Below are 18566 nucleotides of genomic sequence, written 5' to 3' on the forward strand. Positions count from 1 at the left end.
CTGCAAGGTTTGCATCTTTTAGGTCAGCCTGACCTCCCTACAGCAAAGAATTGAGAGGAAGCAATTGATAGCCTGATTTACTTACACACAAATATGGACACACACACCAGAAGGTTGCCAGTCTTGTCTGAGGCCATACAAAGCATGAGATTAGCCTTGATTACGTATGCAAGAAAAATCAAACCATACATCTGTTGTGTCCTTTGCTCTTTACACAACATACATAATATGAAGGAAGCACAGAGGGTCCAAATAACCATGTCTATTAAGTGCATATAACACTCAAGGCCTCGCTACATATATACACTGCTGCTGCAGCAAGGTTCTGGTGGCTTCTGAAACATAGAAGACAGGGAGGACTAGAAGAGGATTTCACAAATTATATATACATATATAACACATAATGTGTATATATATTAATTATATATAAATAAATGATATATCTTGACTTTAGCAAAGCTTTTGATACAGTCTCCCACAGTATTCTTGCCAGCAAGTTAAAAAAGTATGGATTGGATGAATGGACTATAAGGTGGATAGAAAGCTGGCTAGATTGTTGGGCTCAACGGGTAGTGATCAACGGCTCAATGTCTAGTTGACAGCCGGTATCAAGCAGAGTGCCCCAGGAGTCGGTCCGGGGGCCGGTTTTGTTCAATGTCTTTATTAATGGTCTGGATGATGGGATTAATTGCACCCTCAGCAAGTTCGCAGATGACACTAAACTGGGAGGAGTGGTAGATATGCTGAGAGGGTAGGGATAGGGTCTAGAGTGACCTAGACAAATTGGAGGATTGGGCCAAAAGAAATCTGATGAGGTTCAACAAGGACAAGTGCAGAATCCTGCACTTAGGAAGAAAGAATCCCATGCACCTCTACAGGCTGGGGACTGACTGGCTAAGCAGCAGTTCTGCAGAAAAGGACCTGGGGATTACAGTGGACGAGAAGCTGGATATGAGTCAGCAGTGTGCCCTTGTTGCCAAGAAGGCCAACGGCATATTGGGCTGTATTAGTAGGAGCACTGCCAGCAGATCGAGGGAAGTGATTATTCCCCTCTATTCAACACTGGTGAGGCCACACCTGGAGTATTGCGTCCAGTTTTGGTCCCCCCACTACAGAAGGGATGTGGACAAATTGGAGAGAGTCCAGTGGAGGGTAATGAAAATGATTAGGGGGCTGGGGCACATGACTTACAAGGAGAGGCTGAGGGAACTGGCATTTTTTAATCCGCAGAAAAGAAGAGTAAGAGGGGATTTGATAGCAGCCTTCAACTAGCTGAAGGGGGGTTCCAAAGAGGATGGAGCTCGGCTGTTCTCAGTGGTGGCAGATGACAGAACAAGGAGCAATGGTCTCAAGTGGTAGTGGGGGCGGGTCTAGGTTGGATATTAGGAAACACTATTTCACTAGGAGGCTGGTGAAACACTGGAATGGGTTACCTAGGGAGGTGCTGGAATCTCCATCCTTAGAGGTTTTTAAGGTCTGGCTTGACAAAGCCTTGGCTGGGATGATTTAGTTGGTGTTGGTCCTGCTTTGAGCAGGGGGTTGGACTAGATGACCTCCTGAGGTCTCTTCCAACCCTAATATTCTATTTTTCTAATTTCTATACATCACAATACCTCAAAATTGTGTTTTTCCCAAGATACATTTGAAGCACCTTGTAGTGGAGACAAGCTTGATACAATGATCCAAGCACAGGATGTACAGGTAGGAGGATGGGATATGTGGCAAATCTTTTGGTGGATTACTGTTAAGGAGAGGTGTCTTTTTTGCTTTTATTATTGGTAACCCATGAAAACTTATCTGTACATTTCATGCCTAGAGTACTGTATTGCAATAATAAATTGCAATCATGTCTAAGTCTTAAAGTAATGAGTTGTGCTGCTTTCCACATTTAATAAATTACAAGGAAGAAGGCAAGTATATATGATGATTATGAAAATTATTCAGTATTTACATATCTTACTGGATACAATAGTTGGATATATTTTGGGAAATTATGTGGTAGAAAAATATATTTCACTTTACTTTTTCTGTAATTTTATAAAATTTTGGATTCTAATCTACTGCTTTTCAGGGCCATGTGTCTTTCAAGTCAACTATTGATCAACAACAAACCTGTGAGAACTGCTCGACATCTTTCTTGGATGGAGATTTTACTATAAAATATGACGTGAAAAGAGACTATGCAAGCAATTTACAGGTAGATTCAATGTTGATTTGGGGGAGGGAGGGGTGTTAAAGCCCTAATCCTGCAAAGTCCCATTGAGTTCACATGTGTAATGTTAATTATATGTTTAAGTCTTTTCTGGTCAGCTCCTACATTTTGTGCAGGTGATATGCACAACCTGCATGTTCTCATCTGCATAATGTTCTTTGTTTTTCAGATTATCAGTGGATACTTTGTGCATTTTTTTGCACCTGTGAATCTCCCCAGGGTGCCCAAGAATGTGATTTTTGTAATAGACATTAGTCACTCAATGTTGGGTCAAAAAAATGGAACAGGTAACTTACCAGAAACTTGAGCATAAAAAAGGATGCTCCTTGGCACAGCACAGTTCTTAAAATAAAATAAGCAGGATTAATCAATTTCAAACAAAGTTGCAGAGTTTATTTTTATTACTTAAGAGTGATCTGTGAGGACTGAGGTTGCAGATGTTCTTTCCCAACCTGATTCATAAACCACCCTAGCTAGTACTTTACTATCGCTCAAAATGCCATAAAGCTCTTTTAACGACCAGCACACAACTGTTGGTAGGTTGTTCTATTATACTCTGCTTCACCTCCAGTCAGCTAAGCAACTGTATCATGGTAATAAATCCTAACAAGACAAAACACTATCTGAGGTTGCACAGGTGGATTATGTAAATTCTACAGTTTTAAAAGTCACTTGCTTTGCCAGAAGAATTCTGAAATGAAAAGAGGCGTTTTATGTGCTCCTTATATCCTTACCCAGAATGCTCTTCCAATCTAGGATTAACTCCGTAATTAATACTTTCCAGCTCTCAGCCATTTCATATCTGAGGTCTGGTATCGGAACTTTGGCAACAATCTGAATTGAGCTATCCAGGCATGCTGACTCCGTTCATGTCTATGCTCTGCAAGCCTGAACTGCATGGATATTCTTTCCCAGTTTTAGCCATTTTATATCTTTGTGTCTGAATTCCTCTTTAGGCCCATGCTAATGTTGTGACCATAGTGTAAGGTTTGCCTTTTTTGCTGAGGCATTTGGGAAGGAGCTAGAAAGAACATAAGATAGGATGTTTGCTCATCTGGGAGTTGTAATGTAGTGGAGTCATGTTGGGAATGAATTATTGTTGCAGGCACTGGAGTTTAGCAGTTCAGTGTAATTGTTGGTTGTGTTTGTCATTATTGCAAAAGGCATTCAGAGCAGGGGATGAACACTCCTAGCATGTGTGTTAAAAACTGAAATAAGTACATACATTGTAATACCAGGCTATTGCTCGAACTGGTTGGGAATTTTTCAGCAAAATGTTTTTAATTCAAAACTGCTTATTCATCTAACCTGAAACTTTCCACGGGAAAAGGTTGGTTGTGACAAATTTCCTATTCTGAAAAAAAACGGAAATGTTTTGAAATTGTCAAAACTTCCTATTTTTGACATTTTTGAAATGTGAGGTTCCTTGTTTGGTTCAAAATTTCAGTTAATTTATAGTAAAAATAAATAATTAAAATTATTTTGATTAGCCTTTTTAATTTAGAAGATTTTGATATTATAGATATTAAACATTTTGACTGACCGAAACCAATGGTTTTTTTCCTCAGATTTGTGAACATTTGAGATTTTTGACTTTCTGTCACAATTTGGAACATGAAAATTTTTCAAAATCTCAAAAATTTTCTCAGAAGAAAACTAACTCTTTTAGCTGGCAGCAGCAGCATGTTGTTATCCCATAAGCGGGGAATAGGTTGCTGGGACCATCTGTTGGATCTGGATGGGTGGCTGAGGTGGGGAGAACAGCTCAGTCCTTTCTTTTCTTCCCCAACCCCCAGTAGTTTGGGCAACTCCTGCCCCATATAATGCCCAAAGAGTCGGGGGATGGACTGCTAGGGTCATTTGCTGGGTCTGGAGAGAATATGGTTGGGAGAACAGGAGCCCGGCCAAGCTCTTCCCCACCTAACCCACCCCCACACTCACCTCTGCTACAGCTGCTCTTGCAGTTTGCAGAGTTTCCTGTACAGTGAGGGAACCATGAGCCCATCTTTTTATAATGGTTAGGTATTATTTTGGCAGTCTGCCAGATTTTTAATTTGCTACTGAGAGAAAGGAAATGACCATTTTCAACAGTTTATAATTACTGGTACATCTTCACTGCAGAACTAGCTTAGACCACGTGAGCAGTATCTGGGTTAACCTAGTCCATGTCTGAGCAGCCACAGGCTGCAAAACCATATCTGAGCTACTGAGTCCTCACTGGTATTGCACTACCCCTTGTGTGTTGCTAGGACTTCTGGAGATATATCCCATCATTCTTTGTGCTGCAGGAAGCTGAGCTGCTCTATGATCCTTTGCCGGTGAATTGTGCAAAAACTTGTCTGTCCTGAGCACATGGAGGGAATTGTGGGAAGGTATTGGAGGACTATTGGCACTCAAGTGGTTTAGCCTGCATCCTCACTGCAAAGTGAGGATGAGTGAAAGCAGCATCCAGACTCTAACCTATACCCTAGCCGGGCCAGCTAGCCCAGGTTTAAAGCACCAGGAAGCTTGGGTGAGAGGTCTTTGTATATGGATGGGAAGGTGTGAGGGAGTACGGGGTAACACCGAGGTAAGAGCCCCGGTTAACTCTGCAGTGAAGACATACCTTAAGATACCTAAATGGAATGTCATGAGACCAATGAAAGGCATCTCTCTAGCCTGAACACTGTTTCCCTGCCAAATTGCAAAGTTCTTCAGCAAACAATGGAGGCAGGAGAGCATCTCAAAAAAGGTTGCAAGAATATCTTCTTATGGAAAGCATCAGGTAATTTAAGTATAGGGGTTGTTACTAGCTGTCTCTATAATAAAATATGAACAAGCTTCAGATTTCATGTTCTCATTTGTTTCTTTTAACAGTGATTATTATTTGTTCTAGACAAAGGAAGTACTCCTCAAAATATTGGATGATGTCAAAGAGAATGACCACTTCAACTTTATCTTGTTTAATAACAGGATAATATCCTGGAAGGAATACTTAGTCAAGGCTACCCTACAGAATTTGAAGGAAGCACAAAAGTTTGTTAAATTCATAAAAGCCACAGGATGTAAATATCACTAAATTTTAACATATCTTTCTCTAAAAAAATTTCATAATAAATACTTTGCATTTACATCTTTCCTCCAAGGATCTCAAATAGGGGCGTGATGAAACCATGTTTTCACTAGTCAGCTAAATAACAAATAATTGGTGTCATTCTTTGGCAAACAATGAATATGAATAAGAGGAAATGGAAGATGTGTTTGCTGATGGACAATTGACTCCAGCAGAAGAGACTAGGAAGGGATCTCTGGGTCAGAGGAAGGTGGCAAGAAAGAATCTGGCCAAAGATTGGACATGGGAACAGGGTCTGGAGCCACAGAGGGCTTGTGAGGGAGTCATGAGCAGAAAGAAGGAGTAGAAGGACTTGGCTGAGCTGGTGTTAGGTGAAAGACTGCAGCATGTAATGGTGGCAGAAGGGATCCCAGCCAACAGGATGGAACAAAGAGGGATCTACAGTATTGTTCAAATGTTCTAAAGGGTTTGTAAAAAGCATTTAGCATGATTCAAATTATACAATGAGCCAAATTAAAATGGCTACAACCATTAGCACAATCGTATGATGAACCTCAATGCTACTGCACATATTGCTTGGTTTCCTGTTAGAAGCTTACGTTTCAAAGACATGCATAGTAAACATGAAGAAAGCAATTGCAGGACTAACCTAATTGCTCCCTCATTTGATCTGAAGTTGTTGAGGGCCAGAGCACCCCATGCTAATATAAAACCACTCTGCATATTTTTTTCTGTCTGTGTTGCTGTCACATAGCTGTGAGTAGAAGCAGTCAACAGTATCTTTCACTCCTAGAGGGGCCTTTAGGCTGTTGGTAGGTTTGAAACATTCTGGATTGACACAGAGTGGAACATTATACAAACTTGTACTTACTCTTGTTCTGTTTTCTGTGGTCATGTCTCTTGCAGCGACAAACATAAATGATGCTTTAATAAGAACAGTTGAAATGATGAATGAAGCTCACAAAGAGAAGGTTTGGCCTGAGAGAAGCTCCTCTACAATTATAATGCTGACTGATGGCAATTCCACTAGCGATGAGTGTTCATAGTTATGCTGCCTGTGGACATCCCACTGTTGGTTCGAGCATCTGTAACTGCATCCCTGTGTTCAGGAAAGGGCAGACAAATAAACAGCAACAAATTTTTAAAGTGCTTGTACACAAATGCTGGAAGTCTAAATAATAAGATGGGTGAACTAGAGTGCCTCGTGTTAAAAAAGGATATTGATATAATAGGCATCATAGAAACCTGGTGGAGTAGGGACAATCGATGGGACACAATCATTCTGGGGTACAAAATATATCAGAAGGACAGAACAGGTCGTGCAGGGGATGGGGGAGTGGCACTATATGCAAAAGAAAATGTAGAAACAAATGAAGTAAAAATCTTAAATGAATCCACATGTTCCATAGAATCTCTATGGATAGTAATTCCATGCTGTAATAAGAATGTAACAATAGGGATCTATTATCAACCACCTGACCAGGACAGTGATAGTGATGATGAAATACTAAGGGAGATTAGAGAGGTTATCAAAATAAAGAACTCAATAATAGTGGGGGATTTCAATTATCCCCATATTGACTGGGTACTGTGACAAAGTTCCTCCTCTATCTTGGTGGGTCCTGCGCCTATTGGCGGATTTTCTTGCCTCGGAGATTCACCATGTGGGTTGGGGAACAGCCCAGAGACCTTCCCCTCTGGAAGAACCCACAGTCCAGGTCAATTGGGAGGTTTGGGGGGAACCCGGGCCCACCCTCTACTCCGGGTTCCAGCCCAGGGCCCTGTGGACTGCAGCTGTCTATAATGCCTCCTGTAACAGCTGCATGACAGCTACAACTCCCTGGGCTACTTCCCCATGGCCTCCTCCAAACACCTTCCTTAGTCTCACCACAGGACATTCCTCCTGGTGTCTGATAATGCTTGTGCTCCTCAGTCCTCCAGCAACACACCCTCTCCCTCTCAGTTTCTTGTGCCTCTTGCTCCCAGCTCCTCACACTCACACCACAAACTGAAGTGAGCTCCTTTTAAAAACCAAGAGCCCTGATTAGCCTGCCTTAATTGATTCTAGCAGCTTCTTCTTAATTGGCTCCATGTGTCCTAGTTAGCCTGCCTGCCTTAACTGGTTCTAGCAGGTTCCTGATTACTCTAGTGCAGCCCCTGCTCTGGTCACTCAGGGAACAGAAAACTACTCATCCAGTGATCAGTATATTTGCCCTCTACCAGACTCCTGTACCCCACTGGTCTGGGTCTGTCACAGTACATATCACCTCATGACGAAATGAAGAGACAACATTTCTCGATACTTTAAATGACTGCTTCTTGGAGCAGCTGGTACAGGAACCCACAAGGGTAGAGGCAATTCTCAATTTAGTCCTGAGTGGAGCACAGGATCTGGTCCAAGAGGTAACTATAACAGGACCGCTTGGAAACAATAGTAAAGAATAAAATTGTCAGACACATAGAAGAACATAAATTGTTGGGCAAAAGTCAACATAGTTTCTGTAAAGGGAAATCGTGTCTTACTAATCTATTAGAGTTCTTTGAAGGGGTCAACAAACATGTGGACAACGGGGATCCAGTGGACATAGTGTACTTAGATTTCCAGAAAGCCTTTAACAAGGTCCCTCACCAAAGGCTCTTATGTAAATTAAGTTGTCATCGGATAAGAGGGAAGAGCCTTTCATGGATTGAGAACTGTTTAAAAGACAGGGAACAAAGGGTAGGAATAAATGGTAAATTTTCAGAATGGAGAGGGGTAACTAGTGGTGTTTCCCAAGGGTCAGTCCTAGGACCAATCCTATTCAACTTATTCATAAATGATCTGGAGAAAGGGGTAAACAGTGAGGTGGCAAAGTTTGCAGATTATACTAAACTGCTCAAGATAGTTAAGACCAAAGCAGACTGTGAAGAACTTCAAAAAGATCTCACAAAACTAAGTGATTGGGCAACAAAATGGCAAATGAAATTTAATGTGGATAAATGTAAAGTAATGCACACTGGAAAAAATAACCCCAACTATACATACAATATGATGGGGGCTAATTTAGCTACAACTAATCAGGAAAGAGATCTTGGAGTCATCGTGGATAGTTCTCTAAAGATGTCCACACAGTGTGCAGCGGCAGTCAAAAAAGCAAACAGGATGTTAGGAATCATTCAAAAAGGGATAGAGAATAAGATGGAGAATATCTTATTGCCCTTATATAAATCCATGGTACGCCCACATCTTGAATACTGCGTACAGATGTGGTCTCCTCATCTCAAAAAAGATATACTGGCATTAGAAAAGGTTCAGAGAAGGGAAACTAAAATGATTAGGGGTTTGGAATGGGTCCCATATGAGGAGAGATTAAAGAGGCTAGGACTTTTCAGCTTGGAAAAGAGGAGACTAAGGAGGCATATGATAGAGGTATATAAAATCATGAGTGGTGTGGAGAAAGTGAATAAGGAAAAGTTATTTACTTGTTCCCATAATATAAGAACTAGGGGGCACCAAATGAAATTGATGGGCAGCAGGTTTAAAACAAATAAAAGGAAGTTCTTCTTCACGCAGCGCACAGTCAACCTGTGGAACTCCTTGCCTTAGGAGGTTGTGAAGGCTAGGACTACAACTGGGTTTAAAAGAGAACTAGATAAAGTCATGGAGGTTAAGTCCATTAATGGCTATTAGCCAGGATGGGTAAGGAATGGTGTCCCTAGCCTCTGTTTGTCAGAGGGTGGAGATGGATGGCAGGAGAGAGATCACTTAATCATTACCTGTTAGGTTTACTCCCTCTGGGACACCTGGCATTGGTCACTGTTGGTAGACAGGATACTGGGTTGGATGAACCTTTGGTCTGACCCAGTATGGCCATTCTTATGTTCTTATGTTATCAGTCAGGTGCCACTCCTAAGGAGTGTCCAGAAAGCAAAGAACTCATACAGTGATCATAAAAATTATTTTGGGCAGCCATTCACTCTTATTCTGCTGAAGTTTGTCTATTTGGTTGAACCTTGAGACTATTTCTGGAAGAGTTAAAACATTATGGTCTCTCTCATTTTTAGTTGTCTTTATTTTAATTAAGAACTTTAACTGGTTTCCAAGTTAAAAACAGAAAAAATTGAACCAATCAAAAAAATAAAGTCAGACCCATAGTAACTGCAGTTGGGATTTACCTGTAATATCTCTCCTCTCTAGGCTTGAACTTTCTCTCTGATGAATTTTTTGTGCATGTATTTTAACCACATAATAGTATTTTTCTAAACATGCTCTTTAAAGGGAAAGTATCAGAGGGGTAGCCGTGTTAGTCTGAATCTGTAAAAAGCAACAGAGGGTCCTGTGGCACCTTTGAGACTAACAGAAGTACTGGGAGCATAAGCTTTCGTGGGTAAGAACCTCACTTCTTCAGATGCAAGGCGTGAGGTTCTTACCCACGAAAACTTATGCTCCCAGTACTTCTGTTAGTCTCAAAGGTGCCACAGGACCCTCTGTTGCTTTTTAAAGGGAAAGACTCTTCTCCATAAAAATTAATTGTTTTCTGTGCTTTAATGCAGGAGAATTGAACCAGGAAAAAATTCAAGAGAATGTGAAAAATGCCATTCAAGGAAGATATTCCTTATACAACCTTGCCTTTGGCTATGATATGGATTATAATTTTTTAGAGAAGATGGCACTGGAGAACAATGGATTGACTCATCGTATCTATGAGGATTCTGATTCAGCTTTGCAGCTACAGGTAAGAAGAAATATAATCACCCTAGCCAGCAACTCTTAGAGATATTAGAGTTATCTAATGTACTTTGATGATGTACTTTTTCCAGCATAGCTAACAAGTGACATTAGTAAACAAACATACTTTGTTAATGGTATCAAACATAATATACAGTGGGGAAACTTCTAAGAACAAGTTTTAAAACTTGAGCATAAGAAATAAGACTAAAAACTTGTTTTTTCTGGTTATTCAGAAGTGGTATTCAATTCCATTTTGTTTAGGATCTTAAACTGCACCCATCACCATGCCTGGCTTATTACTCACTATGTCTCTTCAGGGTGCTTGGCCATTAAAAACACAGCTCAGTTGTGCATCATGAGGATAAGTTAGTGTCTTATAGATGGAGGATTATAGATACCTGGTTTTCACCACTAATTTTAAACTCTCACTGGTCGGCCACAGTGATTTTGCATTGAGCTGTGCAATTGTATTTTCCTAGCCAAATACCTTCTGCTACTTCCTTTTAGTGTTTAGGAAGTCTTCTGATAATTTTTGAAGTATAGGTCTGTCAACTCAGAGTGTGAAGTGAAGGGGACCTGGTGGAGTCTTATTCCCCTTATTAAAATAAAGAATATGTAATACATGTTGATGAAGGCAGAAGAGAAAGCGGAGTTCCCTTTGTTAAATGTTCACTATCCAAAGTCATGTTCACTTTAAAGGAATGAGACATTAATCCAAAGCTTGTCTTTCTCTCCAACACAGGTTGGTCCTATAAAAGATATTACCTCACCCACCTTGTCTCACAGACAGATAATTTTTTTTATAATGCAACGTTGTATTATTTTCTTGGTTCAGTATCCAGAGTGTGATAGAGAACATGAGAGCCCAATACTATAAAGTGCTGAGAATAACATGCAAAGTACTGAGCATCCTCAACTCTCATTAAATTCAGTGAGAGAGATTAATGCATTCAGCCACTGTCAGTATAATAACCCCTAACTATGAAGCAATCACACCTCGTACTTGATCTATGTGTGTTACCCATATAGAGAATTTACAGCTGAATTCCAATTTAGGTACATTGCTCTTATGAATGCCTGATATGAATCATTTTTCTACAGTTGAAATAATCTTTCTGTCACCGAATGTGACTTCAGTCCTTTAGCCAATGTTCAAGTGCCTGTACAGGTTTGAAGAGACTGAGCGATTTGGTGGCAATAAATAAATAAATCAGGCACGCTGTATGTATTTGTTACTACTCATTATTAAGGCTGCGTGTCTGTCACAGAGATCATGGAAAGTCATGGATTCTGGGACCTCCGGGACTTGTGCAGCAGCTGGTGCTGGCTCAGGCAGGCAGCCCCTAGGCCAGCAGTGGTTTCGGGCCACGCGCCAGTGCCCGGCCACCCCTCCCCAACACCGGCGGGGGTCTCAGGCTGCACGCCGCCACTGCCTTCTCCCTCCCAGCATCAGCGGGGGTCTTGGGCCATGCACCGCTCCCTGCCCCAGCACCCGCAGGGGTCCTGGGCCACTCCCCCCCCAGTACCCGTGGCCCCCCCCCGCCCAAGTTTTAGTTAGGGGTATATCGTAAAAGTCATGGACAGGTCATGGACCGTGAATTTTTGTTTATTGCCCAAGACCTGTCCATGACTTTTACTAAAAATACCCGTGACTAAAATGTAGCCTTACTCATTATGTACAGTATCATTGACAGATTGATAAATTAATTTATGCACCATATCTGCTGTAATTTTGAGAAGTTCAATTTTAGGTACTCAGTCTTCATTTAGTTAATTAAAGGGTGTTTAAACTGGAAGCACCACTAAAGATTTAAACTTGTTAATTGTGGTGGAGGGGGGGGGCAGTTTAATGGGAAATGTCTGCTAGTAAAGAGGTAGCCAGATTGTTACCCACATCAGATATGCATGCTATATTATTTGCTCATCTTTAATAGAGAGGTGTAGCTATGGAAAGTAGTAAAAAATCCAATGAAATATTCCTCATATATAGATCTCGAAGTGCTTTACAAAGGGGTAAGCCTTATTTATCCCCATTATCCAAAACAGGGAAACTGAGGCACAGAAGCTAAATGGATTAGAGAGGGTCACATCTGCAAGGCTGGGAATAGAGTCCAGATTTTGGGACTCTTGATCTGGTTTTCTATCCACTAGAGCACACTGCCTTCTAATGTAAGTTTTCAACATGCAGTTTTTGAATTAATATAAGCAGCCTGGCCAGTCAATTCAACATGGAAATTTGTATGCTGGAACTATTTATTTTCTGCAGGCTATACCTCCATAGAATAAAAGCGGGCAAATTAGGTGTAACTTTCAGACTCTTGGCTAGCTCCTAATGCAGCCCTTTGTTGGGCAAAATTTGAGTGCCTGTGCATTACTACATCGCACAGACACTTACGTATTTGGATTTGATCCCTTTTTTCCCCTTGCAGAGTTTTTATGATGAAATGGCCAATCCCATGCTTCGAGAAGTGCAGCTGCACTACCCTATCAATGCAACATCTGCATTAACGCAGAACAATTTCAATCATTATTATGATGGCTCTGAAATTGTGGTGGCTGGACGTATTATAGACAATGACCTGAACAGCTTTACTGCTGATGTGAAAGTTCAAGGTGTAAGTATTGGTTCTGCTGTGTGTTTATTTTAAGCAGTAGCCTGTTTTATAAAATGTCAAGGCTTGAGTCATACCAGAAAAATCCTGGAGAAAACATAAAAACAAATAAGAAGACTCTACATTCCCACTCTATAAATGGAACGTGTGTGACATATTTCAGTGGTCCTACTTATGGATAGCAGTTGCATAATCACCGCTAAAAAAAATAAGTTTGACATCCACCATACAGTTAATGGGTAAACTTGCAAAAATACCTAACTTATTTAAAAGTTTAAGTCTCTTTGAAAGTAAATGACATTTTTTTCTTTTGAAATGTTTACCTGCTGGCACAATGGTAGACAGTCTATCAAATGGCTCCTGTTACACTGACATATCTCTCTCTACATGTGGTGGGTTGCCAGTGCCACCATTTCCTCACTGACAAATAAATCAATGTTGTTTGATCTGATAGATGGTTCTAGCTCTCCCCAAACATTCCCTAGTGGTAGTTTAGTGTTTCAGTACTTTTGGGAGGTGATAACTCAAAAGCATCCCACTATGAGATGAGCTACTATGAATTAGCGAAAAGGAGGTTAAATCATGCTCTTGCATGCCATTGATTGAAAAGGAAATCTGAGTATCCACTTAAATATCTCAATAACCCCATTGTTTCATATTTGATCTAAATTAAGTGTAATATCACTGCATTACCCTTGTATTACCTTATGTGGTAACACTGAGGTGTACTTGGCTGCTACTGTCATTGAACAGGGGTTAATAAAAATACAGAGGTGTCCCAGAATATGTACGTTAGTGTCAGAGCATGGCATACATCCAGGAAGAGGTACCCAAAGCCTCACCAAAATGTCTTGTCTTATTTTCACCATTACATACTAATTTCTTTATCTGACTGTATCACATCAGTGTAATTAATTGCAAGTTAATAGAGACCATTTGTTAGTTGCTGCATTTCTGAATGTAAAAAATGCACCCCTAATTGAAATACCTTTATGCAGTGGTGAGATCATTTTAATTTTTGTAAACAGCAGATTTTCAATTCCTAACAGGCAAACAATGATGTGACATTTACTGAACAAGTAGATATTGAAGAAACAGCTAAAGCTCTCCAAGACCAGGAATACATATTTGGGGATTACATTGAGAGGCTTTGGGCCTATCTCACCATCCAACAATTACTGGAAAAACGTAACCAAGTATAAAAAAGTATGCAGTTAAAATCGCTTTGTGTGTTGGTAGTGACCAAAGCTTATTATATCACATAATGGTTGGTTGTTGTGATATCAGTTCCCAGTAAACATGTATCCACATCATGAAATCCACTAAAGCATGTCAATTTCAGGAGAAGGGCCAAGAGACTAAATGGGCCATGGAAACTGAACAATTCTCTCCTCTCTTGAAATGGTCCATTCAAATCAGAGCTGTGGAACATTTGAAGGACAACATAGGAAATCGTGCATTTGTGCTGCCACTTGTACCCTGTAACTTCTGTGGATAAATAGAACACTTCGGACTTTCAATCTGTCACCTTTCACCAGCACTTAAATTCTTCCTAAATAAAATGACAAGGAACCCTCCCCTCCCCCACAAACACACACACACACGCCTTTGACCATCACTGATTTGCTCTGTATTCCAGTGGAAATGGACTTGGATCATTTTATTCCTCTTTATGTGGGACAAATTCAGCCTATGTGCATATAACTCATTTTTAATTATAGTGATAGTGGGCCAGGCATAAGAGTCCTGAATCTATCCTTCCCTTCCTTTTTTTTTTTTTTTTTTTTTTTGTCCCTCTGCCCCATACCTCTCAGTTTCAGTGCTTTATTTCCATCCCCCATAGCTGTCAAGTGGCGCTAAAGAATGGCACAACTCCAAACAGATCAGGGATATAAGTGAATGGAGCGACGTGGGCCTGGTAATCTGGGGTGTGAGTAGTAAAGGGGAGGGTGCCTGGCATCAACCTGCACCTTCATGAAGGTCCACATTGTTCTCCTGTTTTGGAACCTCACTTTCCTGTACATATGCATTGTGTAATCATCACTATCTTTGGGGAGTTGGAAGATAGCCCCTGAGTTCCATTAATACCATTCCTCATCCTATAGTGTTCAGCACATACCCTTCTCTGCTCACCCCTTCCCCTCTGCAGCTTCCTATTCCCTACTGACTCTAAGAATGAGGGACTAAATCTAGATAGAAACTCAAAGCACCTCTAGATCTCCCCATGTATTATTGCATATGCCTAATTCAGATTCTGAATGTGGCTACAATTATAGCAGCAATGTCTTTGCTTGATTATTAGTCTTCTAAAGGCAAGCAATTTATTCGTTTTAGAATAGACTCAGGTTAGAATTGAAATAAATAATTTTGCCACTCAATGGCTTTAGGAATCCGGAATACAATAAATATTTCTTTGCTATAGATGGTCAGGCTTGATCATTTTTCTTTATCCTAAAATGCTTTCCCTCTAAAGTCAGTATTTAATGGAAACTACTGGCTCATGGTGACCTTATTAACTCAGGTGAACAATGCCACAGAAGCCAAATGCATGATAAACATGCAGGTCTATTTCTACTTTATATCACTTCATGGTTTAGAAAATGAGAATGTAGAATGAATGGAATAGCACTAATCAAACAAGAACCAGTGTAATAACATTAGATACCTATGTATAAAAATAGATTGATAATGGAACATGTGGTATTGTATTTTTAAATGTTGTTGCAGAAAAACTGTTGTAAATAGATCAATTGCATGTGCTCTTTACCAATATATATATATAATTCAGAGTGAGTCTTTCTATTCAGGTTAAGAACTGCATAACAAAGATCCAATAGACTTTGTTTTAAATAAGCTGTTAGACATATACAACCAACAGCCCACTAAAAAATGAAGAGAAACACTAATTTTTATAGGAAACTCATGTTTACAGAGTATCTTCTACTGATAGTCTGTAAAGTACTCTCTGGTGCATGCATGTGTGTGTAGTACTGGCCTCTACTGGACTTTAGGCTATAACCTCTCCGTTGCAACACATAAAAATGTTATTATTACTTGACTATGGATAGGTTGGCATTGAACCTGAACTTTAATCTGCACTCACATGAGTTGATACTAACTCAAAGTGTTGCAGTCAACTCAGGGGAATTCTATATTAGATCTCATCTTGACAAGTAAAGAGGAACTGATCACAGAACTCAAAATAAGTGGTAAATTAGATAAAAGTGATCATGATTTGATTACATTTGTTATGTGCAAATAGAATAACATCTAAACCAGTAACATAAATACTTGGTGCTTTAAAGGGACCATTTTGACAAAGCTGAAAACAATTATGAGCCAAATCAATTGAGAGAAAGAATTTAAACAGAAAAATGTGAATGTTAATTGAGGTCTGTTTTAGAACATTTTTCTAGATTACTAGCTTCCCCAAAAGCCACAAACCCATAATCAAGAAAGAAGGTCACACTGCCTATTGGAAATTGTAAAATTATCAATAATGCAGAAAAATCAAAAGTGGTCAATAATTACATTTGTTCTGTACCTGTGGAAAAACACGGATGATGTATGCATATCAAGTGATGAAACTCTTTCCATTCCAGCACTAACTCAAGAGGATATTAAACAGCAGCTACTAAAGCTAGACACTTTAAAATCAGCACGTCAGGATAACTTGCATCAGAGAGCTTTAAAAGAGCTTTCTCGGGAGCTCTCTGGACTGTTACTGTTGTTTCTCAATGTCTTGGAACACTGGTGAAGTTCCAGAGTACTGGGGAAAAGCTCATGCTGTGCCAATATTTAAACAAGACAACCCGAGTAATTATTGGTCTGTCAGCCTGACGTTGATGCTAGGCAAAAAATGATGGACATAGGGCTTAATTAATAAAGAATTAAAGGAGAGTGAAAAAATTAATGCAGTTAACATATTTTATGAAAAACAGATCTTGTCAAATTAACTTGATTTTTTTATAAGATTGCAAGTCTGTTACAACACAAATTTTGATTAAGAAACTAGAATGATCCAAAATCAGCAAGGCCCACGTTAAATTGATTTAAAATGAGTTAGCTGATAGGTCTCAAAATGGAATTGTAAATGGGGAATCGTCATCAAGTGGGTGTGTTCCCTGTCCTACAGGGATGAGTTCTTGGCCCTACACTACTTAACATTTTTATTAGTGACCTGGAAGAAAACATAAAATCATCACTGATGAAGTTTGCAGATGATGCAAAGATTGGGGGAGTGATAAATGATGAAAAGGACAGGCCCCTGATACAGAAAGGTCTGACTCAGAGAGGTCTGGATCTCTTGATAAGCTGGGCACAAGCAAACAATATGTATTTTAATAAAGCCAAATGTAAGATCATACATCTAGGAACAAAAAATGTAGGCCATACTTACGGGATGGGGGAGTCTATCCTGGAAAGCAGTGACTCTGAAAAGGACTTGGAGGCCATGGTGGATAATCAGCAGAACATGAGCTTCCAATGCAACACTGTGGCCTTGCTAATGCTATCCTTAAATATGTAAATGGAGTTGGGAGATTATTTCACCTGTGGATTTGGCATTGGTGCAACCACTGCTGGAATACTATGTCCAGGTCTGGTGCCACAGTTCAAGAAGGATGTTGATTTATTGGGAAAGGTTCAGAGAAAGAGCACAAGAATAATTAAAGGATTAGAAAACATACCTTCAGTGATAGACTCAAGGAGCTCAATCTATTTAGCTTCACAAAGAGAAGATTAAGGGGTGACTTGATTACAGTCTATAAGTACCTGCATGTGGAACAGAAATTTGATGATAAAGGGCTTTTCAACCTAGCAGACAAAGGTATGACAAGATCCTATGGCTGGAAGTTGAAGCTAGACAAATTCAAACTAGAAATAAGGTGCAAATTTTTAACAATGAGGACTACTTACCAAAATTATTGGTGGACCGTCCATCCCTGCAAATTTAAAATCAAGATTGGATGTTTTTCTAAAAACGATTTTCCAGTTCAAACAGGAATTAATGCAGGGAAGTACTATGGCCTGTGTTCAGCAGGAGATCAGACTGGAGCACAATGATTCCTTCTGGCCTTATTAAAGTATGAATCCCTATACTTAATGTAACTTAATCTTGAAGTTATATTGATAGGACACCGACAGCCTCTGGTGAATTCAGGAAAAATAGACACACCTGTTCTTTTGCCAAATTAGAGGTGATAGAGAGATTTGGCTGGTTTAATCATATCTGCTTTAATATACATGGTTTCCCCCCTCCTGCCTGATCTACTTGTGCTGCCCTTTTAACATCTTGGGTAGAGACCAATGTTTTGAGAGCCAAAGGTTGTGGGTTCTACATGCATGCTGTAAGTGTGATTGATGGTTGTAGGTAGGTGGCCATACATTAGGAGTTATAAACAGAGGCAGTCTGCTTAGTTTGGGGAAGGACCAGCATGGTGATGGTTTTTTCCCCGATGCCAAAACTGAGGAGCCAATATATCCAAAACACAAGAGCCATCTCTGGTTAAAAGGTTTACAAATAAAACTGTCTATTGATACTTATCACTATACAATCAGCCAAAAGCATCATATCCAAAATGTGATGTTTAAATATAAAAAAAAAAACCACCTTGGAAAACTCAATAGCTGCTTGTTGGTTTGGTCCCTGAACTGGAAAATTCAGACAGGGATCTTTTTCACCACTAAAAGATAATGGTAACTATTATTAAAATACAAATACACAGAATTGTTTTCTTGAGCATTGGGTGCTGAGACTTGCTGAACAAGAAGTTTTGTAATACTTCATAAGATCCAAATAGTATTTCTAAGAATAATATTTAAAGTAATAAGACACAACCAATGAATGAAAAAGACAGAATCTGAGTTCAGTGGTTTTTGGCTGATTACAGAAGAGAATGTTGCTATTATGCAGAAAAATATAATGCAGTGTTTAATGTCTTGGCTTTGTAGAAAGTGTCTAGAAAAGTGCAAGTTGCT

General features: G+C 39.7%; 1 protein-coding gene across 1 annotated transcript in view; it reads left to right on the forward strand.

The window, feature by feature from the left end:
• LOC117880047 (inter-alpha-trypsin inhibitor heavy chain H3-like) overlaps positions 1 to 18566 on the forward strand; it is an 87698-nt gene that overhangs the window by 60287 nt on the left and 8845 nt on the right. The window contains 9 exon segments of the mRNA XM_034775721.1: positions 2072 to 2197; positions 2382 to 2483; positions 2485 to 2499; positions 5088 to 5256; positions 6171 to 6281; positions 9798 to 9979; positions 12405 to 12590; positions 13637 to 13775; positions 17209 to 17242. Coding sequence (XP_034631612.1) covers positions 2072 to 2197; positions 2382 to 2483; positions 2485 to 2499; positions 5088 to 5256; positions 6171 to 6281; positions 9798 to 9979; positions 12405 to 12590; positions 13637 to 13775; positions 17209 to 17242 — 1064 coding nt within the window.

This window comes from Trachemys scripta, chromosome 7, assembly GCF_013100865.1.
Source record: "Trachemys scripta elegans isolate TJP31775 chromosome 7, CAS_Tse_1.0, whole genome shotgun sequence".
In the NCBI taxonomy this organism is placed as follows: domain Eukaryota; kingdom Metazoa; phylum Chordata; order Testudines; family Emydidae; genus Trachemys; species Trachemys scripta.